We start from the raw sequence: 13,699 nt of genomic DNA on the forward strand, positions 1-13,699 counted from the left end.
TAAAGCTAACAATATAATCATTTATATAGAGTTGTTTTTAACTATTGTTATTGTAAGTTATTTTAAATTACTTATTTGAAAACTTTTAACGATTATAAAAATATATTTAAGAAATATTTTAGTTAAATTGATATTACAATTTAGTTTTTTCTTTTATCACTAAAGTTTATCACTTTTAACTATTTACAAAATATTCTTTAGTTTTTTTTTTAAATGGAACTAAAATTTATATTTGAGTTGACATTGTAATGCGCAGAAACACCTATATAGTTGAAGTCTTTACAAATATATAATTTTTAAAATATAACACTAACGTTGTTGTTAAATTTGATATAATAATTCGTATATTAATTTGATATAATACATTGATTATTTTGAATTATATGATAATATATAAATCTATTATAACGTCATAATCTCAATTGTTTGAATGACTTCTACTCGCGAGTTACACATCAGTAAAATTAAATATTATATATGGTTTAATATTATTTATAGTTGTTATTTTTAACTAATTTTTTAAAATTTATTTGCTTAATGTTTTAATTTCTATCATTATAATTATTTAAAATATCAAACATTATTTTTTTTATATTAAAGGTAACAATATAATCAATTATATAGAGTTATTTTTAACTATTGTTATTATAAGTTATTTTAAGCTACTTATTTGAAAATTTTTAACGATTATAAAAATATATTTAGGAAATATTTTAGTTAAACTGATATTACAATTTAGTTTTTGCATTTATCACTATAATTTATCACTTTTAACTATTTACAAAGTATTATTTGGTTTTTTAGTGGAACTGAAATTTATATTTAAGTTGACACTATAATGTTATATTTAAATTAACAATTTAAGTATTTTGTGAAATCTGTTCAAAAATTATAGCTTTAAACTGATAATAGTTTACATGCAACAACATTTTAAATCTAATAAATTAAGTATAATATGTTAGAATATAAAAACATAACTTTATAAATAAAAGTAAAGATATTATTTTAAAATTGAAATTTAGTCGATTTATGATTACACTTTAGATTTGATATTTATTTAACTTTATTAACCAACTTACAATCATTATTAGAAAGATACTATAATTTATCACTTTTAACTATTTATAAAATAATCTTTAGGTTGTTTAAGCTAAATAAAATTTATATTTAAGTTGAGCCTATAATGTTATATTTTAATTAATAATTTAAGTATCTTATACAAATTGTTCAAAAATTATACCTTTAATATTGAAATTTAGTTTATATATAAATACACTATAGATTTGATATTTATTTAACCTAATTACCAAATTATAATTATTATTATAAAGAAATTGAAAAGTCATGGGAGTTTCAAATGAATATGCTGAAAGGAAAAAAGAATAAGGGTTTCAAATGCATGAGATTCAAGAAAAATGTTAGCTTTATAAGTATGCATGATAATGATAATAATAATGATATTAATGTTGGTGTTGCTTTTGTTCCTAAATATTTTATATTCTTTTCATTGACCAAGGATGATCTTGTGATCAATTCATCAAAAGTCGGTTTTGATCTTATGCTACATACTTATTCATTTTCTATACGTGAAAAATATGGACATTAATAATCAACATATCCTTTGGATGATGAATTTCAGGTCAATTTCTTGGCTTCAATGACTTTATTCCACCTTATGCTACTGCAACCGATGAAGAGATCAGCACTGGTGTAAATTATGCTAGCGCTGGTTGTGGCATCAGAGAGGAAACCGGAAGTCATAATGTAATCACCATTTGTGAATGAACTGGTACCAATTGTTTATTTTTAAGTCGTCTAAGAAAGGTAAAACGCTACCATATGTTATGGAATATTTAGCAAATTATATTATTTAGTCAAAAACTAAACAAGATATAAGTATAAAATTTAATAAAGTAGAATATGATAATGACAATTTATGAATAGAAGAGAATTATGTGTTATACCATAAAACATGAGTAAGTCCTTGGTGTAATGCCCGTAAAATTAGAATATAAGATACACAAAAAAGAATTCATGTTCTAAAACATTTTTACAATACACTTGTACTATGAACAAGCGAAGTATACAAGTTCACATAAAATCATAGTTACAAAAAATGTTAACCCAAATGTGTATTACATTACAAACTACCCAAAAGATGTAAAAGAAGCATCTTCCATATCTTTTTTAAGCTTCATATACTATGCCAACTGTTGTGCATTTGCGGAAGCAATAAATGAGTAATTACGAAGAAACCTAGAAGAAATCAACAAAGAAGTAGCCAAAGATGGATTTTCTATTAACCTTGACGTGCCTATGTATGCGATACAGAAATAAGAAGGTAAAAGAAAGAATGAAAACTATACATTTAAATTTCTTTATAAAAGCCATTTCCCTACATTAATAATAGAACAGGCAACAATCGATCAACCCACCAAAACAAATTTAACCCAACTCAAAATTACCAGGTTAAGTTGGAATTTTTAACCTATTTAGGATAAATGGATTAACGTGTCTAACTCATATGATTAAATATGTTAGGTTGGGTAAATGTTGTCAATCGATCTTCAACCCACCAACCTATTTAATTTTAATATATATTTAATTTTACAATTATTTAAATATTACTATATATATTAATCTAAGTATTAATTTATAAATTACAATATTGTATTATTATTTATGTTTTAAAAAATGCAAGTCTAATTTCTATTTTTTTTTTTTTTTTTTTTTTTTGCGCTGACAACACTAGTCATTCACCAAAATAATTTCGAAATTACATATTTGTAATGTTATTCGGACAATTTCTTTGTATTCAGGAATTATTATTATACATTTATTATACTTTGAAAGTTTACATTAATTATAAACTAATTTATGTGGTTTAATCTTTAGTTAATTTATTTTACTTTTCTATTTTTAATTAGGTTAACCCAGATATTTAATAGCTTAGGTTAGGAATTATATAAACGGATCAACCTGGTGACAACCCATTTATTTGAAAGGTTGGGTTGGGTTTGAAATATCAACCCATTTAAATAAAAAGATTGGATTGGATTGAAATCTTTAACCTAATTAATAAATTGGTTGAACCCGAACCAAACTTAGGTCAACCTATTACCAGCTCTAATTAATAATGGCCCTCATAGTGTAGTCTTAATTATTTAAGAACCATAGACTTAAGTTTTAAGCCACCTTTTATCTACAATGTTCACCTTGGCTTACAAACTAAATCCTATCATTCAAAATTGAAAGTCAAATTTTATTCGAAACTTGAAACAACTTTGGATAGCCGATCGTATCCAAGCAAAACATTCGAGTCACCAAAACAAACACCTTGGAGTTGTCCCAACTTCCCTTTCGATCTCTACCTAACTTCTTGCCACCGAAGCATACCTGTATAACCCTATATACCCGGACCTGTAAATACGTACGATGCGATCCACCATCAGATAAACAAAAAAACCAACCTGGTTGGGCCCTTTGAGTTCCCTTCAATGAAACCACAATAAAAAAAATCACATGTCGCACTACGGGTGAAAATTTTCCTTAGTAGTTGACCCGTCTACCTTTCGAAACATCGCCTTAACCCACAGCCCACCCCTATTGAGCCAAACATCGCCTCCCACCAAGTAGCACCCACCACATCATCTGTCACACCCCCGAACCAGACGGCGGAAACGTCTGGGGGCTTGGTGTGACTTTCAACATTGTAGTATCATTACAGAGTGTATAATTGAAACATAACATCATCATCATCACACATGTAATATAACAACATTCATTGTTTACATCGAGTATTGTATTTGGATATTACATACCAAAATAGTCAGAGTATGATGAAACAAAATATAACACAATATCCATTAGTTTGTGTGACATCCCCAAAATCTCGGCCAGAAAAGACCGGTTTCATTTATGCTTAAACATTTTCAGAGTACATCCTTTTGATTTTAAAAGAGATGCGGAATTTGTTCCCAAAAATAAAACATGATAAAATAGATTTTTATCAAAATCTTCCACAAAGAAATATAATTTCATTTCATAATCAAAAACTGGGATGTCATGTTCCGATACAGATCATAAGCATAAATGATAATATTACAAGTCATTCAACAAATATATACATATACAGACTTGTAAACAAAACAACTTGATGATTATCCATCTTATGCCCTCGCGCCACTTCCTGTAATACAAAGAAACTGAGTGGGTCAGGCTTGGGAGCCTGGTGAGCATATAGGGTTTTCAACCCACAATAAATAATTAAATTAATTTTCATCAACCAACAACAACCCAATTACCCATTCCCGTTATTCTCACTTTATCTCCCTAAAATAACTAACACAAGGGACCTAGTCTAAGAATATTTCATCGGGGCGACAACACATGCATTCGGGGGTTTCCCGGCAATATATGTCAAATAAGGCAACTATTGGGGGGGGGGGGGGGGGGGATGGAGTATAGCGAATGAACACCCAAGTTCATTAACACCTACAGGTGGTGAGCCTACTAGTGTTCCACAAGACTGTCTAGAAAAGTTCGTGGTCGTCATCTAAACTCCGCTAGATGACTAGATCGAAACAACATCGAGGCCTCTCATCTGTTTATTACACACCAACTATCTACCCATGTTCTACCCAACATATTAGTAGATAAAAATATACTTTTTTATACATAGTTTAAAACATGTATAGCATGCTTTAGTCAATACATATTCCACATAACAGATGAGGCACACACACATAACATGTATTTCATAGAGAATAAATCAGATCTATGAGATAGAAGAGAGTGAATATACCTTCACACATATAACAACAAATTATATACACATAGCACGTATTTTATATAAAATACTTCATAATATTGCGTTGTAAGAAAGTAACTACACACTCACTTGATCAAAAGATGATCATACAGCACTACAACTTGCAGAAGTAGTGTTTCTCCGTAGATCTGGAAGATTTTCACAAAAACCGGGCTCCTCGCAGGCAGGCCTTCGGCTCGTGAATAACGCTCTTCAGGATCCTAGGGACTTCGGATCTTGCTTTGGGGCTTGGGAATGATACCGGGGCTTCGGGATATGATTGGCACGTAAATAGAGGCAAAAACTAGAGAGAAGAAAGAGTTTGAACAAGAGAAAATGGCTTATCTCGGTTTCTATTTATAAGCTAGTGGGTCTGGGATTATGTTGGGCGTAATCTCAATTTACGTTGGGCGTACTCAGTACGCTGGGCGTAACTTGGTTACGCTGGGCGTACTTGGACGTCACTGCATGCGTCGATCGGTGGCACTTGAGTATTGATCAGGCAACTTGCATCCTCCTGAGTACACTGGGCGTACTCAAATTACGCTCGGCATAATTTGACTCGTCAAACTTCTAAATTGCGTAACTTTCGCATACGAGCTCCGTTTTCGACGTTCTTTATATCCACGTGTAAGTGAGACTACGCTCTACAACTTTCGTTTAGACTCCGTCGGCTAATTTTGACTTTATTTTTTATTATTTATTTTTAGTAGGCCGGGACAAAAAAACTCTGTTATAAATTCATAACTTCTTCGTCCGACGTCCGTTCTCGCCTAACTTTTCATCGTTTTAATACTATTAACGAGACCTTCGATTCTCATTTAGATTGTTTCGGCTAAAAACCGTTCGATCTCAAATCGAGTATTCAGGTTGCATACTGCTAAGTTGAAACTTCGAAAAATCATAACTTCCTCATACGAAGTCAGATTTTGGCGTTCTTTTTATGCACGCTCTTGGTTTAACGAACTCTACGAATTTCATTTAGATCACTAAGGCTAAATATCCCTCTAACGTAAATTTCACTTTTTATGTCATTCAGCGTTGCCGGTTCTATCGCGAAACTTCGATAGGTCATAACTTCTTCGTTATAACTCGGATTTCAACGTTCTTTATATCTTCGGAATCCTTGTTTCGACCACTACATATTTATGCAAAGATATCGGGCTTATCTCATACTTTAATTTTGATGCTTATTTTATTCTTAATTCATTAAATTATAATAATTAAGAAAATAAACACATAATTCACATAATACTCAAATATTTCATCATTAATACTTCAAAAAGACTTACAAGGGTTAACCTAGACTATTACATCAACAAAAATGTCTAGCCTGGAAATGCGGGCGTTACAGTTTGTTTCGTTCATCCTACTTCAACGATTTCCTGAGAATACAAGTTAATTTAAAAAGGTCAACATAACAATGTTGGTGAGTTCATAAGCATGTTTGTGAAAATGATTTGTATAACTTTGAAAACCACCAGAAAATCCTATATTTTCTGAAAACTATTTAGTACGTTTGTGACAGATCTTGTATTAATGCATGTATGTTATTGTTTATTTGACTAAAAATGGTAAAGAGAATGTAGAGAGAATGTAAAGGGCATGTAAAGAGAATGTTCCCAGATAACTCAATGTTGTCTGTAAAAGAGAAAGCTGCCATACCAACCCCCGAGGTTGAGTACCAGTACGAGAATGTTTCCGGGTAATCCAAGAGAAAAGAGAATGGTCTTCCGTAAACTTCATAACGTTAATTCCTCTAAGTGAGTCGTCATAACCATACTAAATAATGACAATTTCGCCTGTCTTGGAGTTGTTGGACTCCGGTTTTGATTATTGATTATAAGGTTTTCGGCACCCTAGACTGAGTTAGTCTAACTGTAGCGAACAACTCAGGTGTGGGGTGTCATCCCCGTATAGATCTATACACAAATCCCCGCTCTCCCTCCAGGAGACTCTGCTTATAACTACATGCTACGATCGTACACTTAGTAGGTGCCAACCGACAAAACTCACTAGATCCTTAATCGAATTTACGTGAAGAAAAGTATAAACTCATTCCATGCGCAATGAACCATGTAAGTGAACCACTAAGGCATCAATAAACATGTAAAATATTTCAAGGCCCAATTGAATAAGATTATATAACATGGGCCCGAAATATATGTGAAAGGACAACTAAGGCCCATTTCACATTTAAGGTATCTACAGGCCCAAAGAGCACACAAATAGTATCCAAAGTCCGTCGCACATGTTAATGGGTCAATGAGACCCAATAAACATATAAAATAGGACCTATCACACATATAAATGGTCCATTAAGGCCCAATAACCTAGAAAATGATCAAATTAATCCGTTTGTTAGTTTATCATTGGTTTTGGCTCAAGTATTCACTAAAATAACATAAAAGCCCACTTTTTGTAAAAATGACGTTCTTAGCCCAATAAACCAAAAATTTACAATTAATGCCTAATTTTTGTAAGCATAACACTTTAGTCTCCATTTTGTTCAAAATTTGTGTTGATGACTAGTTTGTGGTATAAATAACATTTTAAACCCATTTTTGTCAAAAATATAATTTTTGGCTTGATTTTTGTGAAAACACACATTTTTCTGGTTTTGGGCTTTTCTAACCTAGTTGTTGGAAAAGTTGTAGAAAAATCATCGTAAGTGGAAATTTGGATCCGTAAATTCTGGAATTTTGGAAATTGTGTCTACTTTGTTCACCATTTTTCTCATAATTTTAAATGGCTTCTAAAAACTGTGAAATTGCTCACCTTCACTGGCTGGTCCGAAATTATTTCAAATATGATAGGCAGTTTTGTAAAATTCACCAAAAATGTAAAAAAAAAAATATTATGAAAACATGAGAGTAGTCATTTTCAAGTTATAAACCTGAACTTTTCGCATGTAAAACATTTTTGAAAAATAATTTCATTAAGTTGGTCAAAACAGTTCGAGATGAGACCAAATCTTTTCTGTCAAGGGTTGTTTTATGAGTATAGTTTATAGATCTTGGAACACAACACTTGTTTTTGCCATTTTAAGTGTCTAAATCCCAGATCTACAAGGTTACATGTATTATATGTGTTAACACACACTTATCTAAAAGTTTTCATGGAGATCCAAGTGGTAAACTCCATATTCTTAGACTTATGAAGTAAGCAACACATAATCACCAAATGATTCAAGAAAACACACATAATCATGCATATACACATAGATCTACACAAATCAACTTGTATTCTCCCCCAAAAACAAGTGAAAACCGAAAACTAGGGGGTATGAACTCACCTTGGGATGATGGATCGGTTTTGATGAAGATGTGGAAGAAGATTTTTGATCGCAGCAAGCTTTCTTGAGTAGATCTTGAACTTAGATGGTTCTAAGAACGTGATCCACAAGAATGTGGGTGTAAGAGGAGATTTTTGAAGAGAAAAAGAAGTTGAATCATAGATCTAAGTGAGAACTTACCAAAGTTAGTGATCTTGAAGAAGAATCTCTTGAAGCTACACCCAAAATCTCAAAAATTTCGGAGGAAGAAAGAGGTTTTTCTAGAGAGAATTCTTTGAAGGATTTGAATGAAATGAGGTGGTGTGAGGGTGTTTGGCCGAGATTAAATAAGAGAAGAGAGAGAATAGGAGTCTTGAGGTGATGGTCGTATAGAGATATGAGAATTTTATGGATATATGTTGTGTATAATCCCTTGTTATCCTATATATAAAAATGAGGTGGCATGGTTTAAGTTAATTATCCATTATCTTTTTCTTTTACACACATGGGCCGAAAATGGGCCAAATGAAGTGAAAGAAAATAGCATTGGGCTCAATCTCTTGGCTTGTTCGAAATCATGAGGCCCATAGAGAAAATTTTCGGCTCATTGAGCCTTTAGTGTAGTTCACGACCCAAATGGCATAAAAGAATGGATTCTATGGTCCATTAGGGTTAATTGGAGTTGTTATGGTCCAATCAGGCCCATTAGGGTAAACTAATCCATTTTAGGTTCATTAAGGCCCAAAATGTTAATTTTTATGAATGTGGTCCCATATAGAACCCAATTAGGGTTTTTAGGCACAAAATAGTCGAATTGAATGCTTATTGGTTTGTTAGGCCAGTAAGAAAATCCTAGTCCATAAAGAACTTGAACCGGGATTTCTAGGGTTTCCAACACTTATTTGAACATATGATATGTATTTGAATGAGAATAGAGTATAGTATTCACTTAGAGTACATGCTTTTACAATGCATGATGTTTACATGGGAATAAAATTTCCTAGCAAAATGCTAGTTGTGACATCATCCATGTAGGCTCCTATGTCCTCGAACCCATATCTAACCGACAGCCTAACCTGTCTTTTGAACCAAACCCAAGCAATCGAAGAACAACCTACTTCGACTCCACCTTAAGGAACATTCTTATACAAGTCCACCATTAAAGAACCAAGGCTATATTGAAAAAACTCACGTCCAACTCCTTCGTATCAATTTGAGTAACATACTTTTCGACATTCGATAGCACCACAAAGTCGTTATCTTCTACCTATTTGGAAATCTCATCCATCTTCTCCACCATACACGAAGAACCATCTCAGTGGACCATCAACTTCTTATTGAACGAAGTACCCCGACTCAACACGGTACACCTCTTAGACACGACCAAAATTGGTATCCCATGACACCACTACCATAGTCATTTCTTTGCCTTCTTCTTTCCATATACACTATCTCACCCTCACTTGCAATACTCTTTCCGACAAGTGAAAACCACATTCTTTGTTTCTATAGCAACACCCGCACCTTGAACTAAAAATCCACCCACCATAGACCATTCTTCCTTAGAAACATACCCAATACTACTTGAAGAAACATCCTCTATGTTGTCAAATATGTCAACTACTTCCTTTGATCGAAAAACCCCATGAAAATTAAATGGATTGCCACCTGATTGAAACCCGTTCACCCCTTATTCGATCCCTTTGAAATGATAGTCAAACCCCTATTTTGGAACTTGAATAACACTACTTGACCCCTTTGAGAACTTTTATCGAACATTTGGCATGCAATCTTTCAAACCCCACTTCTGACACAATCTTTATAGAGGGACCCCAAGAAACAAATCACAAACTCAAAACAAAGGCAGTTTAATGAATGAAACCTAAACGAACTTTCCTTTGTAACCCAATTAAAACTTTGAATTTTTTCCCAAGAAAAAAAAAATACATCGACTATAGTGAAATTTTAAATTTGTGCTTTTGTTTTCTTTTCATTAAACTTGATTAAAACTTACATGTGAAGACTAAATTGGAACATCATCTAATTTCACCTTCAATGAAACACCAGAACGCACCAAGAATCACATTCACATCAACAATTGATAAAAATAAAACTTCTCCTCTAGCTGTGATACCACCTTACGATGCCATAGGAGACCACATTATGACACCATGAAGGAGCTGCCATGTCGGCAGTAACAACTCTTCACAAGTGCCCATACTTTTTTTGAAACGACAAACAATTAAATATCTCTTGTGTCTGGGATTGAACTCAGAACCTCCTAGTTAGTTGTTAAATTAGGAACCTCCATGTTAGCCAAATGAACTAGTCGACGGTATTAAGCCTAGGTTTCATCAATTTGAAATCATAATGATTAATGTATTTAAAATAGCTAAGATTAGTCCTCCTATTTTTTGGGTTTTTTTTTGTTTTGTTTTCGTAAACGGTAAGTTTATGAAATCAATCTGGAACTGTTAACCTCTTATCTTGTAGTTTAGCTATTATGTAGCCGTAAATTAAATCTTATTATCTCAAAAACTTATGTACAACCATGAGACTAACTATCTTACCAATTTCCTCAGTTAAACATTACCCTTCTTCATTTTTAAACCCTTCATCAAAAAAAACACGGATGTGGTCCATTCATCATGTTATAAGATAATTAATAGAGTAATCACATCATATAAAATACATTAAAACTATAAATTTACAGAATTGGGTCTATAGTGAAATCTTTCGCAACATTAACACAACACAACCCCACCTTATTTGAAGGAGAAGATGTAAATCAAGATGCATATCTTCCAAGCTTGATAATATTGGATTAAAAATCTTCAATTATTGATATATCACACTCCAAATCAACTTAGATTGGCCCAAAATCTCCTTAAGGTATTCTTTTATCCTCCAGAGCAGATTGTTGGATGTTTTGATAACTAAAACATAAACGCGGAAGCATAAGGATCTTAAGCTCGAATCTGATTACAAGAAAGCTTAATCAAGAAAAAATAATTAGATACCTGATTTCATTATATTCTTCGAATCTAAAGAACTAGGTTGGGTTTTCCAGTTGATCTCAAGAGCTCTCTCTAAAATCCCTCAGCAAACCTTAAACGAATTTACATGTGTATTTTCGTGTGTGCCGATTTGCTCCTCATCACATGTATTTATAGATGGAGATAAACCCTAATGTGAGAGATGGAAAAGATCTTGAGGGTCTTGAGTCAAACCGGAAACTCAACCCACAAGGTAAGTTAGTATTCTATAAATCGGTCCATCAATAATTTATATTCTTTCCATAATAATTAGATTTAGTCATATATCGTATATATTTATGAAGTGGTCCCATAATTATCCAACATAGATATGAAGAAAAAATAAGTTGAAATGATTTATGACTTTTCTAGTATTTAAGAGCTTTAATTCGACACAATAGATGTCAGATCGTTCTGAATCTCTCCAACACCTAACTCCCGCTACACTCATAATCAAAACTATAAATCTACCTTTTTTAGTGCCCATGCTAAACACAAAGTGTGGTTTCATAATGTAAAGCATAACTTCTTTAATCTTTATAATAGTGTCCAAATGACTTGATTTTTTATGAATACATTCAATCTTACAAAAACATCATCATTTTCATGCATTCTCACTAATTTTTATTCATTTTTGTTCTTACATATCGTTTTTCACTCATTTTCATTCTGATAGAATACGACTCAATAGACATTCTGACAGAATGAGAATAGTAATAAAAAAATATAATAACCTTATAGATGATTTAATTAGTAAAAATGTGTGATAATGACAATAGTTATGTAAGATTGAACGTATTCATATTATCAAACAACATATTTTCTTTGTCATTCTCACAGAATAGCACTATGTCCACACGTTCGCAAAATAGATGTCAAACCACATTTGAATCTAGCTCTCTTTCTCTCTCTCTCTATATATATATATATATATATATATGTATATACACACACACACATACAGAGAGAGAGAGAGAGAAGGAGAAAGGTACATTCTGTTAAGATTAAAAGAAACAGAGATTTTGAGATTCAACATTGCCACATACCTCACATTTATCGCTCTAACCCTTCGGCACGATAGGCCTGTTATAATCATAAATGATTATATACCGCCACACATTCCTTTTTACTTCGATACCACCATTACAACCACCTTTGATACCAGCCGACCCCACCACTGCCACATTCATCACTTATACCACCACCACCTCTTTTACTACCAACTATCATCATCATATATGATTACTCAATCTATGAACATACATATATGTATAATCATTGATGATTATGCATTTATGTATAAACATGTATAATCATATATAGTATTCTAGAAGGTGTGCCATGCCGTGAGGTGTGGCTTCGCCATTAGCTTCATAACGTTATTAAGCATGACACATGACAAGACGTGATATGGCATGCCATGGCGCATTGTGACACTTGTTTTCCGTTTGACACACATTTTTTTCTCTTTGTTATTTCTTTTCTAATCAGGGATACAACTATTGTGTTTTTTGTTAATCTTTTGTTATTAGTATTTGATATAACACTTCTAAAAACTAGTTATATTTGCTATAAATTTATAATTATGTGCTAATATAATTGTAAATTAATATAAAATCATTGCATTACATCACGCCTTGAAAAACAGCATGGCTCGTCATGGCTCGTTAAGCTTGAGGTTTGGCATTGCCGCCACACCAAGTCTCATGCCATTTAGAGCCTTGATCATATATGATTAGACCTCTTTGCCATATAATCATTTATTATTAGGCATACATCGTTGCTACCTGTACACTGGAGCGTTAGAGCGGCAAATGAGAAATATGTGGCTGAAGTGAACCTCAAGATCTCTATTTTTTTTAATCTCAAGTTGCATTCATAAATTTGATATATGAAAACATTATGAATTATGTGAAGTTTCTTAAGTAACTTTAATTTTTAGGTTATGGATCCCACTTTCTCTATTATTTAAAAAGGTCTATTGAGTCTTAGTTCAACTTTCGTATTTTTCCAAAATGAATGATTCCATTCGAAGGTGATACCTGACAGTCTGTCCATTTCCCACACTTTTAATTCCAAGGGTCTTCGTATTCAGCTAACGTATTTTTTCCGTCTTTCTTGAGCAATGTGTATATGCTTACATATCTCTTTGATCTTGTATTCACTTTGTTGCACCATCTCCTACCCAAATAATGGTTTTTACACTCAATTCCAACATGTAGGGGCTATGATTCATACGTTGCCATTCAGATACGAGAGTGGTAAGTGTTACTATATCTAAATTCAAAGACTGTCATATGTTCTTCCCTTCTAACACCAAAATCAATAGAACATGATCATAAGGACTTTGGATCCTATATGCTCTTCAAAAATTTTAATAAATTTGGAGGTGAATCAATTGTCTGAGTCAGAGATAATATATCCAGATGCTCTTGCACACAAATATGGACGAATAAACTAACTTAGTTAAGCAGTCTCGAATTACCCTAATGGAATCATGACTCTATGATATACAGGTTGTTTCATAATAAAATCAATATTAATTTATTCATATTTCTTTGTAGGTATCAACAATGATTA

The 13,699-nt window shown here is 32.4% G+C and overlaps 1 protein-coding gene across 1 annotated transcript in view; it reads left to right on the forward strand.

Moving 5' to 3' along the window:
* Window positions 1-13,699, forward strand: part of LOC145038545 (GDSL esterase/lipase At1g29660-like) — a 28,020-nt gene that overhangs the window by 2,254 nt on the left and 12,067 nt on the right. The window contains exon 2 of the mRNA XM_078986876.1: window positions 1,640-1,764. Coding sequence (XP_078843002.1) covers window positions 1,640-1,764 — 125 coding nt within the window. The remainder of the gene's footprint in view (window positions 1-1,639; window positions 1,765-13,699) is intronic.

This window comes from Lactuca saligna, chromosome 4, assembly GCF_052625555.1.
Source record: "Lactuca saligna cultivar CGN05327 chromosome 4, ASM5262555v1, whole genome shotgun sequence".
Classification (NCBI taxonomy): Eukaryota; Viridiplantae; Streptophyta; class Magnoliopsida; order Asterales; family Asteraceae; genus Lactuca; species Lactuca saligna.